The sequence below is a fragment of the Sinocyclocheilus grahami genome, unplaced genomic scaffold (assembly GCF_001515645.1).
Source record: "Sinocyclocheilus grahami isolate Dianchi unplaced genomic scaffold, SAMN03320097.WGS_v1.1 scaffold578.1, whole genome shotgun sequence".
NCBI classification, from domain to species: Eukaryota; Metazoa; Chordata; class Actinopteri; order Cypriniformes; family Cyprinidae; genus Sinocyclocheilus; species Sinocyclocheilus grahami.
This window is the reverse complement of record NW_015505757.1, coordinates 57,345-78,755: the sequence shown is the minus strand read 5'-3', so window position 1 is coordinate 78,755 and position 21,411 is coordinate 57,345. Positions and strand designations below refer to the sequence as shown.

The following is a 21,411-nucleotide window of genomic DNA, read 5'->3' as shown; positions in this document are numbered from 1 at the left end:
CCCCCCCCCCCCCACAACAAATAGTCAATTTAAAAAAATGCTGTATTTCATGATTGCATGCAACGGTCAGTAGCCTACCTAAGCAAATACATGTAAAGAAACAGAATCATTAAGGCTCAGGCAGTTCACAAGGCAAAAGAAAAGTTTTGAAGAGGTTAGAAGAGGTGGGCCAGGGTACGGTTCGGTTGGGCTCGGGCGCGGTATGCGTGCAGTGTGAGCACTAACCGCGCCAGAGCACAGAACAGATACTATTTTGTGTGCGCTACTGTCATCATTACGACCACAAACATATTTTGTTACTACACTACACTTTTCAATTAATTTAATTTAATCAAGTATATTTAGGTTTATAATGGCTCTGGTTCTTACCTTATTGATGAACAGGAAATGTAGTTTGCGAGTAAAGCTGCAAATTATTTCATTAACATCAGCTGCCTCCGTAATAATTTTCTGATATGTACAAGTGAAAATCAATGCACAGCATAAATTCATTATTATTAATTATTCGACAGAATATTATTTAAAGTGGTTTTCTCTGTTGTCTCATACATGACGTAAGTGTGCTCCGGCCCTGAATGTTTAGTGCAAGTGTGAGTGCAGGCCACCGGGGGAGGGCGATAATCGCGCTCGGTTCAAGGCAACCGTGCCTAGTGTGAGTACACCCTTATGGAGCTTTTCCATTGCGTGGTACGACTCGGCTCGGCACGGCTCAGTACGGTACGACACGGCACGGCACGGCTCGGCTCAGTTTGCGTTTCCACTGCAGTTCAGTACCGCTTTAGAGTGGGCGGGATTATTCACATGTCGTTTATACTTGGTCCACCTCTATTGCCGCGACTCCTGAAAAACTTTTTCATTCCGTGCCGCCCCATCAAGCTCTTGCTGGATCCGCTCCTTTGCTATCAATGAGAGGAACGTCTGTACTTCCTCAACAGACAGCGAAACAGCCACTTTTTGGTTGTTAAAAAAGGAGTGCTCGTTCAAAACAGTTGCGTTCGATCCTTCGCTGGCTGTGCTGATTTAAATCTAGCAGTTCTGTTGTGTTTGTGTCGTAAGTTCAGTGACGCAGGTAGTGACGATTCTCTCCGGCCAATCCGTGATCAGCAGAGTTTACACGTCACATTTTGGTAATGGTACGGTTCACTTGGAACCTCAACCGAGGTGGTACTAAAAAAAGTACCAGGTACCAAGTACTGTATAGGCTTAGATCTCTGCCACAATTCACGATCTGAGTTTTTTTTAGATAATGTTCGTTTTCGCAAAGAAAAAGTATTTTGAGCGCACAAAAATACATTTTGCATTTAAAATAAGTTTTTGGATGTGTGCAGACCTTCTCTTTTGCACGTGCAAATTTTCACTAGCTTGCTCCCTTGATGCCCGCCCTCAGTGCTCTCTAAATGCCAACAGCTGGCTTGCTCAATACAACCCAGCGTTACAATATGCCATAATTCCAGACAATCAGAGATGAGGCTGCTAAATTCTGATTGGCTGCCTTGACAACAATTCACAACATTTCTTGCATTACCACGACAGCAGAAGAGGAAAAATACAGTGCATGCATAATTATTATGCAAGTTGATATTCTGATATTTTTTTCCAAGCACATTTTGCCAATTCCAAACAACATCAATCTTAACTACTATTAATCTTGTATTTAATCACTTATAATCTATATATCATTGTTCATGAAGGCTGGAAGTGAAAAACGCCTTATATTCAGGTATGCATAATTATTAAGCAGGTTATCTTCTACAGATAAAATCTCGAGATGGACTAAAAATGAACTCCCAAAACTTACTGCCAGATTCTGGAAGATAAATTCTTCAAACAGTGGTACAAGAGGATGTGGTCCTTCAAGAGTCACTCCTATGTGTGTGTGTGTGTGTGTGTGTGTGTGTATATATATATATATGAAGTGGATTCGTACCATTCGGACGGGATTAGATTTCTCTGAGGACTGCTGAGTTTGCAGAAGAACAGTAGGTAATTTGCTCTGGAGTTTTTATAGTGGTCGTGTGAGAAAAAGACAGACATGGCAGATTCGGACAGGATTAAAATCTCAAAGTACATCTGTGAAACAGAAATTTCTCTGACGTCCCCCTGTAAAACTAGTCCCGTCTGAATATGGCTTAAGTTTGAACAAATCATTCATGATCCAGCTTCACCTCCAGAAGAAGTGAGTGTAAGGTTTGTTTTAATGAATCTTTGCAAACCGCCTTTCCTAATAATGTGCTATTTAGCGAGTTTTACGATGAATGCGGCTAAAGTTTACTGTCTCTCAGAGAGCGGCTCGGAAGAGAGGGGTGGGGTGAGGAGAGCTAATTTGCATTTAAAGCAGAATGCAATACAACAGCGTGCTGTAGACAGAGTTTTTGACTGTAAAAACAGTGTTGTTTTACACTACTATTGAGAAATTTTAACCAAACTATGTTACAGACTTTTCATTAAGACCCTAAAGAATCAGATCAACTTGTAGAAAATGGGCATCCGATGATCCCTTTAATAAAAATCAATGCTTTTTTTTTTTCAGCAAATATGCATTTAAACTAATCAAAAGTGACAGTAAAAACGACTGTAAAAACAGTGTTGTATTACACTACTATTGAGAAATTTTAACCAAACTATGTTACAGACTTTTCATTAAGACCCTAAAGAATCAGATCAACTTGTAGAAAATGGGCATCCGATGATCCCTTTAATAAAAATCGATGCTTTTTTTTTTTTCAGCAAATATGCATTTAAACTAATCAAAAGTGACAGTAAAAACAATGTTACAAAATTTCAAATAAATGCTGTTCTTTTGAGCTTTCTATTCATCAAAGAATCCTGGAAAAAAATGTTTCCATAAAATATTAAACCGCAAAAACTTTTTAACATGCATTAAAATAAGAACAATTATTAATAACTGAGCACCAATAATAATTGTGCAGCATATTATAATTATTTCTGAAGGATCACGTGAGACGGAAGACTGGAGTAATGATGCTGAAAACTCAGCTTTGTATCATAGGCATAAATTACATTTTTTCAAATGGAATATTCAAAAAGAAAATCAATTTAAATGATAATATTTCACAGTATTACTGTTTTTACTTTGTTTTAGATCAAATAAATGTAGCCTTGAAGAGCATTAGAGACTTCATTAAAACAATTAAAATGTACTGTATTGTATTTCGTTATGAATTATCTGGCTTTGTTTAAATGTTTACTATGGGCATTCTGAAATCTTTCCAACTGTATTAGTGATGATGATATTGTCGTGTGCTGAAAAAAACCCCATAGATTAATCACGCTTTGTACAGACACGCTGCAAAGCAGAGGCATTGTAGCATTTTAAGCGTCAGTGTGCAATCAGAATGCTGTACACCTAAATAGAGCGAGAGAATGGAACAGACTGGCCTTACAACACATTGTTCTAGGTTCTGTTATTTGAGAGACTGTTACAACATTTTGATAAAGCTCCAATCGGTTTCCTTTTGAAATCAAAATCGTAATATTGATCATGATTTTTTTCTATCCATATCGCACAGCCCGAATTACAATTGAAAATCACAATATGAACACCGCTCACATTCACTAAAAATATTGTAACATTAGCAGTATTGATTCAACCAGCCAGTGAGTGAATGTCACTTTATTGCTCTGGCCTCCAGCTGAACTGTAAGTTTTTGAGTTAGACTTATTGCCTGAATTTTATCACCTGAAGTGCTGGTCACCACCCCAGTAGTTTGAAATGTGCCTATTCAAATACTTTTTCTCTTTTTGTACTTTTGGTGAAAAAATAAATGTAGTGAAGTTGAATACATAGGGGCCTAATTTTTATTCAACTCCCAAGTAAAAGAACCACAGTTTAATTATACTCAAAATAGAACTAACTAACTAAATAAAAATGTACTGTAAGAAAAGTAATTGTAATTTGTTACTTTCCACCTCTGATTTCAGGTAAGGGGTTTTGTAACCCTTATTTTGCTGTCCTTCTTTTAATGTTTGGAGTTTATTTACCCCTTCACAACTTATTTTTCTTTGACTATATGATTCACACAACAATGAAAATTCAGTAATTTACTCACTAATATTTTTATTTTATGGTGTCCTTGTTACATGTTTCATGTACTTGCTGTAGTAATAGCAACACTAAATTATGCATAATTATATGCAACTAACTATTTCGGCCTTGGTTTCCTCTTTTTCGGTTTTCGGTTTCGGCCAAGAATTTTCATTTCGGTGCATCCCTACTATAAACCAAACCCTCATCCTAACCATAACCATATAGTAAGTACATGTAGTTAATTAATATTACTCGGTACTTAAATGTGTAATTACACCGTAACAAAGACACCATAAAATATAATTTAACACTAAATAATATTTTTGATCCACATACTTGCATTTTAAGTAGGTTGGGACAAAGATAATTTTGTCAGACCTCTAGTAAAGTACATGTTGTTTTGTTTAGTAGCCTAATGTTTAGGTTTTGTAAATTAGTCCACAGAATCATTTTCTTTAGAATCGTGAGAACTTTAATCGATGACTCAAGAGTTGACACATTTGAAAGTGTAATTTTTTTTGAGGGTCTTTGTTTTAAACAGTGTTGTTTTTCCTGTTTCTCTGTTTCTGTAGGGCTATGTTTATGAGTGGGCTCAGTGAGAGCAAACAGACACATGTTCATCTTAGAAATGTTGACCCCATCACACTGCAGACCATCATAACCTATGCTTACACCGGGAACTTAGTCATCAACGACACCACTGTGGAACCTCTCTACGAGACGGCCTGTTTTCTTCAGGTTGGGAATACGTGCACACATTCTTCCATGGGTTAACGTTAACATTACAACTTTTCCTCTCACATACTTACTTGCTCATGTTTTGTCATTTTACCCTTTACATACATGCACAAAGCTCTCACATTGACTTGTTTTACCAAGTTTACCACTTGTTTCACTCACAAAACCTATGGGTCATACATTACCATCACGACATGCCATTGTTGCAGAGTTTGAGCGGCACACTAGCATTTTTCTAAAATGTCCACAAAACAACTGGTCAACAGGGAATGACTGATCATAATGGAATTTCAGTGACCTTTTAGAAGTGGGACAGTCAGAAAATCTCAATATTTACAATATTGTTAATCAATGTGTTTATGTCTACTTATTTCTGGCTTTCATTGTCTTTCTTTCAGGTGGAGGATGTTTTACTGCAGTGTCGAGAATACTTGGTCAAAAAAATCACTGCTGAAAACTGCGTCCGCATGCTAAGCATCGGTGACCTGTTTAGTTGCACAGAGTTGAAGCAAAGTGCTAAGCGCATGGTGGAGCACAAATTTCCTGTCGTCTACCGACAGGAGGCTTTCCTGCAGCTCTCGCACGAGCTTTTGCTGGACCTCCTGAGCAGCGATAATCTCAATGTGGAGAAAGAGGAAACGGTACGTGAGGCGGCCATGCTGTGGCTGGAATACAACATGGAAGCACGTTCTCAGTATCTTTCCTCCGTCCTTAGCCAGATTCGAATTGATGCGCTTTCTGAGGTGACCCAACGTGCCTGGTTCCAAGGTCTTCCACCAAACGACAAATCAGTGGTAGTGCAAGGCCTGTACAAGTCTATGCCAAAGTTTTTTAAGCCCAGACTGGGAATGACCAAGGAAGAAATGCTCATTTTTGTAGAGGCTGAACCACCAGCTGAAAGCCACCCAGTCGTGATAGGGCCACGTCACACAGTGGTCTGTTACAGCCCTCAAGCAGAGAAGGTCTACAAACTGTGTAGCCTGCCTGGAGACTTGCAGAAGGTTGGGACATTGGTCACCCCAGACAATGATGTGTTCATTGCCGGTGGACAGATACCACTGAAGAGCACTCTAGCTACCCACGGCAGCAAAAGTGGCAAACTGCAGGCTGCCTACTGTTCAGTGGACAGCTTCTACTGGCTGGATGCCCAGCAGAATGCATGGGTGGCCAAAACGCCAATGCTATATGCTCGTACTAAACCATCACTGGTGTATTGTCAGGGTTTCATTTACGCTATTGGTGGTGATAATGTAGGTGGTGAGTTAAATAAGCGCACAGTGGAATGCTACGATTGCGAGCGGGACGAATGGAGCTTGAGCAGCCCTCTTCCCTGCGCGTGGAGTTGGAGCACAGCGGTAATGGCCCGGGACTGCATCTATGTCATGACACATGACCTCATGTACTGCTACTTCCCTCGAGCTGACACTTGGGTGGAAATGGCTATGCGGCAGACTAGTCGCTGCTTTGCTTCAGCCGCTGCATTAGGTGAACTCATCTTCTATATTGGTGGTCTGCATGTGGTGGGCAACTCGGGTTTGCGTCTGCCAACCAGCACTATTGATGGCTCCTCCGTTACGGTAGAAATATACGATGTCAACAAAAACGAATGGCGTCTGGCTGCTAACATCCCAGCCAAGAGATATTCTGACCCCTGTGTGCGTGCTGTGGTGCTACTGAATACGCTATGCATCTTTATACGTGAGACACACTTAAATGAGCGGGCAAAGTATGCTCTCTATCAGTACGACCTGGAGCTCGATTGCTGGTCCTTGCGGCAGCCAGTGTCAGAACGTGTGCTCTGGGATCTCGGCAAAGATTTCCGCTGTGCCGTGGGTAAATTATACCCGTCCTGCCTTGATGAATCTCCCTGGAAGCCACCCACTTACCTCTTCTCTCCTGATGGAGCTGAGGAGTTTGAGGTGGATGAGGACATGGTGTCACTGCCTCATGTATAGTTAATGGTGTCGTTTTTAAAACTAACCTGTAATTTATCCACTGTTCTGGAATAATGCTCTTCTGTTTTGAGAGGAAAGGTGACGGTCTTCCCTTAATGCCTAGCGTGTTCATGGAGATCAAAAGTTTATTTGCAATCTAAAATGTTTAATTCAAATTTTGACCCATTTCCGACACTTGTAGTTTTGATCATTCTCATAGCAAGTTTGAAACATAAATATTTAATTTCTCTCATCATACTGTTTTAACAATTTGATGGTGCGAATGATGCGATTAAACCTCTGGCAACTGTACAACCAGAGCTCACCTTTCTCCTAAATATCACCAGGGTAACAAGAGTTTTATGGGGTTGGCGGGATATTTTGTACTGAATGTCATTTTTGATGTTTTGGTTCGCCGCTGGTTTGGTGATTTGCTTGATATTGATTTTGATGTTATTGTTGTGCTGTATTATCATAGTTCATGTTCTCTGTGGTCTGTCTGTTGACCCATCTTAGATATGACATAATTTGACCTCTTAAAAGGATAGGTTTCACACTTACAACCACAAACACACTAGCGATACCTCAGGGTGCTTACCAGTCTTGTTTCCTGCTCTGTTTACCATATCATTTATTTCTCTCTCCCTCACTCAATCTTGTGTGTGTATATATGTGTATATGTGTGTATATATACACACACACACACACACACATGTACATACATGCGTGCGTGTGTATGCTCTCATCATACTGTTTTAACAATTTGATGGTGCGAATGATGCGATTAAACCTCTGGCAACTGTACAACCAGAGCTCACCTTTCTCCTAAATATCACCAGGGTAACAAGAGTTTTATGGGGTTGGCGGGATATTTTGTACTGAATGTCATTTTTGATGTTTTGGTTCGCCGCTGGTTTGGTGATTTGCTTGATATTGATTTTGATGTTATTGTTGTGCTGTATTATCATAGTTCATGTTCTCTGTGGTCTGTCTGTTGACCCATCTTAGATATGACATAATTTGACCTCTTAAAAGGATAGGTTTCACACTTACAACCACAAACACACTAGCGATACCTCAGGGTGCTTACCAGTCTTGTTTCCTGCTCTGTTTACCATATCATTTATTTCTCCCTCCCTCACTCAATCTTGTGTGTGTATATATGTGTATATGTGTGTATATATACACACACACACACACACACACACACACATGTACATACATGCGTGCGTGTGTATGTACATACATACATACATACATGCATGCATGCATGCATGCATGCAATACATACATACATACGTGTGTATGTACTTTGCAAAGGAATTTCTTTTTTTTGTTTCTTTAGGCATAATTTTCTCCAAGTTCCTGTGTTTGTCCTCCATGAGACGAATGCAGGAAGTGCCTACCACAGTTTTCATTCTCCATCATGTTCAGATTTATGTACGTTTAGATACTGAAAGTGTGGAACTGAATTGAAACCGGTAAAAGATAAATAAAACAAGCTTTACTCTTGAGTCACCATGAAGCATCTTCAAATTCCCCTTAATGCTTTGTTGCCCTGGATCATAATGTTTGTTCTAATATTATGGTTATCTTACTGGGGGGGGGGAAATCATAATTTGCTGCTGTATTTGTGCAATAGTGTGTACAAAGTTGTTCTTTCCTGCCAAACTGAACCCTCCTTTTTGGTTTTCATCATTTCATACTATTATTTGTAATAACTTGTTATAAAATAATATTGAGACTCTTTCTGTTGCTTGGGTCATTTAGATGAGGGTGGTCCAACAAGTACAACAGTTGTAAATATGCTTAATTGATAAAAATTTCTCATCAAGACCTTTGCAAAACTTTTGCATTACCATGAATGAAATGGAGGGAAAAAATGCCACTCTGACATTTTTTTTTTCTCAACACAAAAATGTGTTAACTCAAGCATGTGTAGCATTTGTGGTGACTGTAGGGCTTTTCACACTGTTCTTATCCCTGGGTTATCGTTATTCTAAACATAAAGGTATGTTTCACCCTTGTAATTTAGAAGTGCTTTTTTACCCGGGGTTATGAATCTTTGCTCTGGAGCAGGGTTAGCACCACTTTTGCGGTGTTAATCCTGCATTGCGGGGCCAAATGTATATGTGTGCCAGTGTTAAAATGTTGAGGCTAGATGCTTAGCAACAGACAACCTCATATGCATGTGCTTTGGACAGTCACGGAAACAATTTGCATTGTATAAACAGTTTCAGCATTTGTTTCAGGGAAAACGTCAATAGTGTTAGAAAAAATGTGAATTGGAGTGAAGAGACCGTTTTATTCTTACCTTTATGGTCAGAAGTCCATTCAGGAAAAACTTGATAGTACAGTCGGCAGTTTGGCCTATTGAGGATACACAATGCATGTAAACGGGATGTTTGCTGCTTTTGTCCTATAAATGACACTGACACAGCAAATATGCAAATAAGAATGTTAGCCGAGGGTTTAGGAATGTATAGTGTGAAATGTCATCTTAAAAATGGTTCATCCTGGGTAAATTTTGAGCAGTGAAAGGTAACACAGGATTCCGTTTACCTGGGGTTCAGAGTGACCCTGGGTTAACCATTTCAAAAGCCCTTGCATAGTATATTTCTTGCCAGAGAGACAATAAAAAAAATAAAAAAGTTTGCATGAACCGGTTATAAATATTTCCGTATATTGGGCCCAGACTTTGATTGCTAACAGCTTGACAGCTGATAACTTGCCAGCATTTCCTCCAGATGTGGCTGAGCTTTTGGCAGTTTTAAAATAGACCGTATGTAATTACCTATTTATTAGTGAAGTATTTATAAAGTCTGTTGTTCTAAAAATTGATTGCTGCATTATAAGAGATTATATATGCACAGTTGCTTGACAGATATGAACGCACGCCTGCCTCCATCAAACAATTTTAAAACGGTAGAAGTTGATTAATCTGATTTCATATCTGATTACATGGATGGCAAATACGTTGCGTAACTTATTTGTATGGGGGGAAAAAAGAATGTAGAAAGGTTTCATACTATGTGCCTCAGTTTTACTGGAGTGCAGTTGAATCATATTTAACATGGTTTGCAAATGTAATAAAAATAAACAACTTCCATCTCTTGTTTGCATATGTATTCAGACTCTTTAAATACTTTGGCAGCTACATATAAAGGATTGTCAGGGAGTGGTGTTTCTCAAAAAAAAGGCATTTTTTCTTATAATTATGTGGCAAGACCAAATAAAAAATCGTTGACCAACAGCAGGAAATCTTTACATTGTCTGATGGAAAGTTTTGAAGATCAGGACACTTTCTGAAGGATTCAATTCAGGAAACACAGTATACTGTATAATGAAGTCCATTTACTGAAGTGCATCACTTTAAAGAAAATAAATGATGTCTGTCAACAAAATTTAATTACATTAATGTCATACTTGGAAAATATATTTTTGTCTGATCTGACATGCATCCTGTACATTTATAATTGTCTAAAGTATTATTTTAACTACTATAAAGTTTTTAAAACATACGTAGAGCATAAAATAATTTCAATGAGCACATCAATAATGAATTTTAAATGGTTAAACTGAAATGTAGATGAAAAACAATCTCATACCATAAGTGTGTGGACATGTTTGAAATCCTACATGATACTATTCTGCATAGTATTCCTAAAAGATCTTTTAAATGTACTAAATCCCGGAGGTGAATGTTTGGCTAGTTAGCATGGAAATGTGGTCTGGCCAATTAGTGTCACCTCCTTAGAGCCTGCTGATAATTGCTGTATGCCATCAAATTGACCTATGTCCAGCTTAGCCAATGAGGGGTTTTGGATGTGTATGTTTATGTGGTACCTTTAGCCAGTCATTAATTAATAACACATCTTGACTTGAGTTTCAGTGTAGGGGTGTCAAACTCAATTCCTGGAAGGCCGGAGCCCTGCAGAGTTTAGATTCAACCCTAATTAAACACACCTGATCCAACTAATCAAGTCCTTCAGGCTTGTTCAAAAACTACATGGTATGGGTGTTGGAGCAGGGTTGGAACAAAACTCTGCAGGGCTATGGCCCTTCAGGAATTGAGTTTGACACCCAGTGTCACACATGAACTAGAATTCTTCTAGCTTTTAAAGGGGTCATATGATAATGCTAAAAAGAACATTATTTTGTGTATTTGGTGTAATGAAATGTGTTTATGTGGTTTAAGGTTCAAAAAACATTATTTCCCACATACTGTACATTATTGTTTCTCCTCTATGCCTTGCCTTTCTGAAACGCGTCGATTTTTACAAAGCTCATCTCGTCATCTCGCTTCATCTGAAAAAGCGAGGTGTGCTGTGATTGGCCAGCTATCCAGTGAGTTGTGATTGGCCGAATACCTCAAGCGTGAGATGGAAATGTTACGCCCCTCACCATATTGTGATGATGCCCTGTCCAACCGGAGCGACGAGATGGACACATCCGAATATTTGGGTTGACGTGTTCTGGAACAGTGTTGTAAATACAACTTAACCACTGATTTCTAGTCGTGTCCATTTTTGGAAGGCCAAACAAGGTAGTTTCGCTTTCACAACAGAACTGTGTCACACACGGCGGCCTACAGTGAGCAGAGGCCGGGGGGCTAGCGTGAGGAACGGCGGGAGGGTTAGAGTGAGCAGAGGCGGTGGGCTTGAGAACGGTGCGGCCGGCGATTTTGACGAAGGAGCGTCCAGAAAGACATGTGACAAGTCCGGGCTGGACTCCCGTCCACGGTGAAAGCCGATCCGGCGATCCACAGCGCAAAGTTGTAGTATTTCCTCAGCAACCAGCACGGATCAGCGCCAGGCATGACAAAGCAGATATCGTCCTCTTTTGGAAGGCCAAACAAAGTAGTTTCGCTTTCACAACGAAGCAACACAGCGTCTTTACGACATGGCGCCATAGTTTACAATACTACAGCGAGAATAAAAGTTATGCCTTCTTTATTTGCGTGAACATTTGGGCGGCGTTATGCAAATCTTCCCACATAGTGAGGTAGATATGTGGGGGCGTGTTAGAACGAGCTGTTTTAGGTAGGCGTGGCTGACTCTTAACTTTTATAAAGAATATCTCTTTGGATTTGAGACTTTAGTCTTTGCAACTTTACAGATCTTCTTTATGCACCAAGAGCTTGTAACACTCCAAAGAGAAAGGAAAAATTGAAATCGCATCATATGACCCCTTTAAAATCTGATGCTTGACTGATTATTTGATAAAGAGATGGTAATACAATATGTGAGAGCAAAAATGTTTGGACTAAAGGTTGAACTTACTAGTTTACAGACAGACATAATTAAATTTTACACAATCATTTAATCCTATCACTCATACTGCACATGATTAAAATGGCATGTACAAATTCATGACATGATGAAAGTAAGATGGCACATTTATCATGTACAGTTCATAAAAGACGTTTATCTGAACAGTGCTTGGGACAATTCCTTAAATATTCTAATCAGGGGTGCATTTCCCAAAAGCAACTATGGTTGCAAGTTCTGTCGTTACCAATAGAGTTCAATGGAACTGACCACCATATTTAGCTAACAATGCTTTTGGGAAACGCACCTCGGATCAATAGTGTTGACAAGCACAAAATTGGATCCTGTTATATTGTAACATTAGTTAGAGCTGTTAAACTAGTGGCAAGTTCTTAGCTGAGTCTGAGTCTCATTGCAGAGTACTACACCAAAGTATTTTAAAATACATTTTACACAATAATAATAATACGTTTGTTAATAAAATTCATTTTATTTACAGCAGACAATTATGTGACTGGCCACGTGAGCAGCGCGTTCCCGGATCTGGCTTCTCCACTGTGAATAAATCGCCATCCGAATCCACGAGTTTTAGCGCTCCTCGACCATCACTATATTTGTTCACAATCATACTGGAGGCTCATCAATAGGGCATGCATGCACTCTGACCTCTGAAGTAAAGTAACACTGAAACCATCTGCTCCAGAGATTAAATTATCCATAAACTTACCTGGGTATGTCACATTACACCTCCAAGTGATGAACTCAAGAACCACATAAATGAGAGGCCTGTAAACATTTACTCCTGGATCATTTTCATTAATACTTTGAAAAAATACAAAGATTTGTAAAACATTTGTTAAATTTCATTCTCTTTATTGTGTTATAGTTCTTGATTTGATCACAACATAGGTCCAATTTATGAACAAACTCTTTAGTTTCACTGTTTTTATTTGTAAGATACGTGGACAGTGACCACTTCAACAAGCAACATAGACTGAATGTGACATAATATTATGTTTTTTCATACGCCATTAGGTATTATCTGTGTGCTATTTGTAGGAAAATACCTATAAAAACATTTGGTAACCTGATCTCAGAATAGACAGGCTTCAAGATTTACAAAGGTGAGACCCAAAACCTAAACAATCCAAAACTGAACACCTGAAATAAGTGGATTTTGTCACAGGAAGAAGAAAATGCTTTCATTATTCCAGTTTTTTTTTTTTTTTTTTTACATGAAACTACTACAAGTACTAAACCTAAAATACAGCTAGCTGTTCTAAAACTCTTTTTATTTAACATTTTTTCATTCTCTCTTGCTTTCTAACATTCTTCATTTTCATATAACAACAGAGATGTGTGCAATGTCTGCATATTTTCTTCATTATTTAGTACAGCAGATGTCAATCTGCAGACTGTGGAGATGCACTGACTGCTGCGGTCGGCTGAGCCAGCATGGAGAACCAGGACGACATGGCTGATTTAGCGACGGTCAAAGCTCCACCTACTGACTGACCTAAAATAAAATATTGAAAGCCAAGCAAGAAATAATTGCTATAAAACCCGGTGTGGACAAAACATTCAACCAATAACACAGGATGTTTGAGTAACTTACTTCAGGGCACACATGACAAAACCACAGTGCCTTGTAAAAGCATTCATTCATATGTAACCATAATGTATATTTTTATTTTTTAAGACAAAGCAAAGCAATAATATGACTAACTAAAAACAGATCTGTGATAACTGTTAATTAAAAACAAATCTTGTTTTCTATAGTTGAAATTTACTTAAAGAACATTACAATTGCTCTGGTTCTTTGAGATATTTTAGATATTTCTAAACTTTGATTGGAATTAACATTGAACAAGTTCAATTAATTGAACATGATTTGAAAATGTCACATTTGTTTATATAGATCTAACAGCTGAAAATGCATATCAGAGCTAAAACTAAGCCATGAGGTCAAAATAACAACCTGCAAAGCTCTAAAGACGTTTATCTGAACAGTGCTTGGGACAATTCCTTAAATATTCTAATCGGGTGCATTTCCCAAAAGCAATACAGGCTCTGATACAGGCACAGATCTGGGAAGGCTTAAAAAAAATTCACTGCATTGAAGGTTCACAAGAACACAATGGCCTCTATAATTCTTAATGGAAGAAGTTTTGAACAACCAGGACTCTTCCTAGAGTTGGTTGGACTGAAAAATCTGGGAAAAACGGATTTGGTAAGAGAGGTGACCAAGAACCTGATGGTCATTCTGGTTTAACTCCAGATCATATGTGGAGATGGGAGAAACTCACAGAAGGACAACCATCACTGCAATGTGATTGGCATGAGGGCAGAGTGGCCAGATGGGAGCCTCTCCTCTGTGTCTTTCATGTGTTTTCACTATCAAGACAATGCAAGAATGGCTTTGAATGGCTCAGCTAGAGCCTGGATGTGAACCCAGTAAAACATCCCTGGAGAAACCTGTAAATGACTGCCCACAGTGGATCCCCACCCAACCTGACACAGCTTGAGAGGATTTACAGTGAAGAATGGCACAAAATCACCAAATCCAGATGGGCAAAGCCTGTTGCAGTGTTCCCAAAAAGGCTGCAGTAATGAGTAATGCTATGTAATTATTTCAGTTTTGCTTCTAATAAATTGCTATAATTTTTTTCACAAGTGTTTTTGATTTGTCATTATGGGCCGCGGAACATTGACTGACATGGAAAAAATAATTCAAAGCATTTTAGCCTTTAGTTTCAATGTATTAGCATATGGCAAAATATGACAATAAAATGTAGGGTAGGAATACTTTCACAAAGCACTGCACTATCAGGCTGTGGCTCTTTTGTACTGCTGGAACAGATTGTATGTGACATAATCTTAATGTTAAATAAGAAAGAATTAACAAGTGAACAATTTAATCTATGGTGCATCTTACCGACAGCCTTTCCTGTTTGCACAACACTTCTGCTAGTCGACATCACAGCGTTCCCGATCTTCTTCCCACGCTCACTGTTCTGCATTGAACTGAAATATCAGGAGAGAGCTATCACAAAAAATTTCCAATTTTACTTGAACAATTTCACAATTGACCCATGGTTAATGTAATTATAAACACAGGACTGAGGACAGCTTCAATAACAACAATCCCCAATGTATGTGGCAACAAGGCATACAAACTGTCACAGACTACAAAAGGAATTATAATATCCATAAATGTCAATGTCTGTATGGCAGAGGAATTTAAAGGGGTCATATGATGTTGCTAAAAAGAACATTATTTTGTGTATTTGGTGTAATGAAATGTGTTTTTTGAACCTTAAACCGCATAAACACATTTTCCACATACTGTACATTATTGTTTCTCCTTGTTATATGCCCCGCCTTTCTGAAACGCGTCGATTTTTACAAAGCTCATCGGTCTGAAAAGCCCCTTTAACATGTTCTTTGCCTGATTTGACAGAGAAATCAACAGTAGGGCTTGTTGCCAGGCCTGCACTGCCACTTGACATTATCAACCATTGACACGGAACATTGATAAGATCAGAAGGGTTTAGTACAGTGTAAATGTGAGGTAAGTGTCTGGCCCCAATGGTGTTCCAGAGTATGTACTTTGGGTATGCACTGACCTGCTGACAGAGGTTTTTACCAGCCTTTTCAACCTCTCCCTTGACCAGCTCTGTTGTGCCTGTTTGTCTTAAAACTATAACAATTATGCTTATCCCCAAACAACAAAGTGCGTCTTGCTTGAATTATTATCAAACTATTGCACTCGTGCCTCTAATATCAAAGTGCTTTAAGAAGTTGATTTTTACACTAATTTCAAGTACCATCACCGGTCACTTAGGACCGGTATCAGTTTGCTTAATGGATGAATAGATCAGTGCCTTGGGGCACATGGATAGGTTGAACTTGCATGCCAGAATGCTGCTTGCTGATTTTTGCTTGAAGGGATAGTTCACCCAAAAATGAAAATTCTGTCATTAATTACTCACCCTCATGTCGTTTCAAACCCGTAAACCTTCGTTCATCTTCAGAACACAAATTAAGATATTTTTGATGGAATCTGAGAGCTGTCTGACCCTGCATAGACAGCAACGCAACTGAAATGTTCCCAAGTACAGAAACGTAGCAAGGAGATCTGTAAAATAATCCATGTGACATCAGTGGTTTAACCGCAATTATATGAAGCTATGAGAATACATTTGTGCGAAAAAAAAAAAAAAAAAGACTTTATTCAACAATTAGTTTCCTCCGCATCCCCCTGGTGCCATTTTGGAGAATATCCGCTGGACGTAAACAGCGTATGCTGTTCTGTGTCAGCTGCGTCACACCAGATCTGTTTCCTACGTTGTTGTGATCTGATCTGAATGGAAACAGCGTATCCGTGTGACGCAGCTGACACAGAACAGCATACGTTGTCACTTTGGAGGTGATGCTACAATTTATAACAATATTTTTAGTATTTCTCAGAGGGTGGGCTTCAAATATAACTCGTTTGAAGTAATGGCGCTTCATATAACATTATCCAGAAAAACAAGTGTTAATGATAAATCCCCTGTGATGTTTGTACTAGCTACTTTATACAGGCCACCAGGGCACCATACAGACTTTATTAGAATTTGCTGATTTTATATCCGAGTTAGTACTGGCTGCAGATAAAGTTTTAATTGTTGGTGATTTTAATATCCATGTTGATAATGAAAAAGATGCATTGGGATCAGCATTCATAGACATTCTGGACTCTTTTGGGGTTAGACAACACGTATCAGGACCTACTCATTGTCAAAATCATACTCTAGATTTAACACATGGAATTGATGTTGATGGTGTTGAAATTATGCAGCCAAGCGATGATATCTCAGATCATTATCTAGTCTTGTGCAACCTTCATATAGCTAAAACTGTAAATTCTACTCCTTGTTACAAGTATGGTAGAACCATCACTTCTACCACAAAAGACTGCTTTGTAAGTAATCTTCCTGATTTATCTCAATTCCTTAGCATTTCCAATACCTCAGAACAACTTGATGATGTAACAAACTATGGACTCTCTTTTCTAGCATTTTAGATATGGTTGCTCCTTTTACGCTTAAGGAAGATTAAGGAACACAGTCTGACACCGTGGTATGAGCACACTCGCAAACTAAAGAGAGCAGCACGGAAAACTGAGTGCAGCTGGAGGAAAACAAAACTAGAGGTATTTCGTATTGCTTGGCGGAAAAGTACCCTATCCTACAGAAAAACATTAAAAACTGCTAGATCTGATTACTTTTCATCTCTTTTAGAAGAAAACAAACATAACCCCAGGTATTTATTCAATACAGTGGCTAAATTAACGAAAAATAAAGCATCAACAGGTGTTGACATTTCCCAACAGCACAGCATTAATGACTTTATGAACTACTTTACTTCCAAGATCGATACTATTAGAGATAAAATTGTAACCATGCAGCCGTCAGCTACAGTATCACATCAGATAGTGTGCTATAGATCCCCTGAGGAACAATTCCACACATTCTTTACTATAGGAGAGGAAGAGTTATATAAACTTGTTAAATCATCTAAACCAACAACATGTAAGTTAGATCCTATTCCATCTAAGCTCCTATTAGAGTTACAAATGCCCTGCTCTTATCATCTGATCGTGGTTGTATATCTCTATTAGGGCTACTGAATCTTAGCGCTGCGTTCGACACTATTGACCAGAAAACTAGAAAACTTTGTTGGCATTAATGGAAGTGCATTAGCATGGTTCAAATCGTACTTATCTGACCGCCATCAATTCATAGCAGTGAATGAAGAGGACGTTTCTAACATTTGTAAAACTGCTTTTTTCCATCTCAAAAATATATCTAAATTACGACCTATGCTCTCAATGTCTAATGCAGAAATGTTAATTCACACGTTCATGACCTCAAGGTTAGATTATTGTAATGCTTTATTGGGTGGTTGTTCTGCATGCTTAAGAAACAAACTCCAGATGGTCCAAAATGCAGCAGCTAGAGTTCTTATAAGAACCAGGAAGTATGACCATATTAGCCCGGTTCTGTCAACACTGCACTGGCTCCCTATTAAACATCGTATAGATTTTAAAATCTTGCTTTTTACTTATAAATCCCTGAATGGTTTAGCACCTCAGTATTTGAATGAGCATTATAGTCCTCCACGTCCACTGTGTTCTCAACACTCTGGCAATTTGATAATACCTAGAATATCAAAATCAACTGCGGGTGGCAGATTCTTTTCCTATTTAGAGCCCAAACTCTGGAATAATCTACCTAACATTGTTTGGGAGACAGACACACTCTGTCAGTTTAAATCTAGATCAAAAACACATCTCTTTAACCTGGCTTACACATAACACACTAACACATTTCTAATATTCAAATCCGTTAAAGGATTGTTAGGCTGCATTAATTAGGACAACCGGAACCGGGAACACTTCCCATAACACCCGATGTACTTGCTACATCGTTAGAAGAATGGCATCTACGCTAATATTAGTCTGTTTCTTTCTTATTCCGAGGTCATCGTAGCCACCAGATCCAGTCTGTATCACTGCAGATCAGATGGTCACTGCAGTCACCCGGATCCAGTCTGTATCCAGCCCAGATGGTGGATCAGCACCTAGAGATGACCTCTACAGCCCTGAATGTCAGCGGAGACCTTGTCAACTAGATGAGCCCCAGAGACAGATCCCGAGTGAAGACCTTGTCTCCTAGACTGCCACCGGGACAAAACCACAGAAGCAGTCGAGTCCTCTGCTCAATGTGACTTTGCTGCAGCCTGGAATTGAACTGCTGATTTCGTCTGGCCAGAGGAGAACTGGCCCCCCGACTGAGCCTGGTTTCTCCCAAGGTTTTTTTCTCCATTCTGTCACCGATGGAGTTTTGGTTCCTTGCCGCTGGCTTGCTTAGTTGGTGACACTTGATTTCCAGCGATATCGTCGACTTGATTGCACAGATACTATTTAAACTGAACTGAGCTGGATGATGACATCACTGAATTCAATAATGCCTTTAAAAATTGAGTGTTTACTATTGTCATTTTGCATTAATGACACAATATTTTCCTAATTAATTCTGTACAGTTGCTTTGACACAATCGGTATTGTTAAAAGCGCTATATAAATAAAGGTGACTTGACTTGACATTATTTACGTCCAGCGGATATTCTCCAAAATGGCACCAGGGTGATGCGGAGAAGACGAATTGTTGAATAAAGTCGTTTTTTTTTCTTTTGCACACAAAAAGTATTTTCGTAGCTTCGTATAATTGCGGATGAACCACTGATGTCACATGGATTATTTTACAGATCTCCTTGCTACGTTTCTGGACTTGAGAACATTTCAGTTGCATTGCTGTCTATGCAGGGTCAGACAGCTCTCAGATTCCATCAAAAATATCTTAATTTGTGTTCCGAAGATGAAAGAAGGTCTTACGGGATTGAAACGACATGAGGGTGAGTAATTAATGACAGAATTTTCATTTTTGTGTGAACTAACCCTTTAAAGGCTAATATGGTCATTTCCAAAGTCCTGGCATCCAAACTCCACAGACTGGGAAAATCTGCAGCTGGACTCCGAACAAGGTACAAAATCTGAAAGCCTGGTGTTCCACCAATAATCTCATCCTTAACACCAGGAAGACAAAGGAGATAGTGGTGGATATTAGGAAGACAAGGAGAACTGATCTGAGTGTTGTGCTCATAAATGGCGAGGCTGTGGAGAGAGTGCCCAGTTTTAAATTCTTGGCGTTTAACATTACAAAGGACTTTCCTTGGGCTACACACACCTCCACTGTCATTGGAAAATCACAACAACACCTTTACTTCTTGAGAAGACTGAAGAAAGCAAGATTGCCACAGTAACTTGTGAACTTTTAATGATGTGCATTTGAGCGTATACTGCCATACTGCATTACATACTGGAACGCCAGCTGCATGAGAAAGGAACAGAGGGCACTGCAATGTGTTATCAAAATGGCCCAAAACATCATCTGTACACAGTTTCCAGCAGTCGACATTTACCTGTCCAGATGTTGGGACAGAGCTTCCAAATTATCAGAGACCCCACCTACCCTGCACGCTACCTCTTTGAACTCATCCCCTCTGGTAGGCTATACAGGACAATTTATTCATGTACTACAAGAATGAAAAATAGCTTATTTTGCTAAAGCTGAACAACTGCTGAACACTACTTGACTTGTCTCAACTACACACATACATACAATTGCACTACACTGCTCAAGCTTTTGTATTCGTCTAGCTTATACTTAAAAGTTCGCATTGGATTGGCTTTTGGATTTGTTGTTTTCAAAGGTTGGGTCTTTGTGCAAAGAGTTAACATGGTCGTTGTCACAAATTCACTCAGAAGAAGAATTTCCAGTACTGTTAATAGAACATGGCCGTACCGGTGCATTCTGGCCCACTAAAAGCAAGATTTGCATGTTTACATAGAAAATACTGTGGGCATGCAACATGCATTTAATTTGAACTGGTCCAAAAAGTACTTCTACACACTTGAGCATTTTAACCTGATACATTTTGAGATCTGGTCACAATTAAGTCAAAAGTGTCTTGCAGTCTTTGTCAGGATTTTAGTGTATTTTACAGCATTTATTTTAATTTCTATTTTCAAAAGCTTTCAAGAGCTTTCTGCAGAGAAGATCCCAGCATCATGATGCACACTTTGCTTTAATTTTAAACAAATAATCATTTTTTAATACGTGACTTCTAAAAACATTTTGTTATGATTAAGGTGTTAGGAAATCAGTGCTTATGAAATATATTATTATTATATTTCTCAGACCACATTGCTAAAACTGCCCGGTCCTGCAGATTTGCTTTATTCAACATCAAGAAGATCAAGCCCTTTCTTTCGGAACATGCTTCACAACTCCTTGTTCAAGCACTTGTTCTGTCCAGGCTGAACTATTGCAATGCTCTCTTGGCAGGTCTTCCAGCCAGTTCTATCAAACCTTTACAATTAATCCAGAACGTGGCAGCAAGATACATTTTTAACGAGCCAAAAAGAATGCACATCACACCTCTGTTTATCAGTTTGCACTGGCTACCGATAGCTGCTCGCATACAATTCAAGGCATTAATGTTTGCCTACAAAACCACCACTGGCTCTGCACCCCTTTACCTAAATTCATTACTTCAGACTTATGTGCCCTCTAGAAGCTTGCGTTCTGCAAGTGAACATCGATTTATTGTGCCATCCCAAAGAAGCACAAAATCACTTTCTCTGACTTTTAAATTAAATGTTTACTCCTGGTGGAATGACCTGCCCAACTCAATCCGAGCAGCTGAGTCCTTAGCCATCTTCAAGAATCGGCTAAAAACACATCTCTTCCATCTTTATTTGACCCTCTAACTCTAACACTCTCTATTCTAATTCTATTCTTTATAAAAAAAA

General features: G+C 38.9%; 2 protein-coding genes across 3 annotated transcripts in view; one reads left to right on the top strand and one right to left on the bottom strand.

Annotated features, from left to right (window-relative positions):
• Positions 1 to 7,421, top strand: part of kbtbd2 (kelch repeat and BTB (POZ) domain containing 2) — a 24,802-nt gene extending 17,381 nt beyond the window's left edge. Inside the window, exons 4-5 of the mRNA XM_016239948.1 lie at positions 4,621 to 4,786; positions 5,185 to 7,421. Coding sequence (XP_016095434.1) covers positions 4,621 to 4,786; positions 5,185 to 6,741 — 1,723 coding nt within the window. The 3' untranslated portion in view covers positions 6,742 to 7,421. The remainder of the gene's footprint in view (positions 1 to 4,620; positions 4,787 to 5,184) is intronic.
• A 5,783-nt stretch (positions 7,422 to 13,204) lies between these two features.
• avl9 (AVL9 homolog (S. cerevisiase)) overlaps positions 13,205 to 21,411 on the bottom strand; it is a 52,967-nt gene continuing 44,760 nt past the window's right edge. For both annotated transcript variants that reach the window (XM_016239947.1, XM_016239946.1), the window contains 2 exons: positions 14,926 to 15,014; positions 13,205 to 13,506 (listed from right to left, as the gene is read on the bottom strand). In XM_016239947.1, the coding sequence (XP_016095433.1) occupies positions 13,394 to 13,506; positions 14,926 to 15,014 (202 nt within the window). In that variant the 3' untranslated portion in view covers positions 13,205 to 13,393. The remainder of the gene's footprint in view (positions 13,507 to 14,925; positions 15,015 to 21,411) is intronic.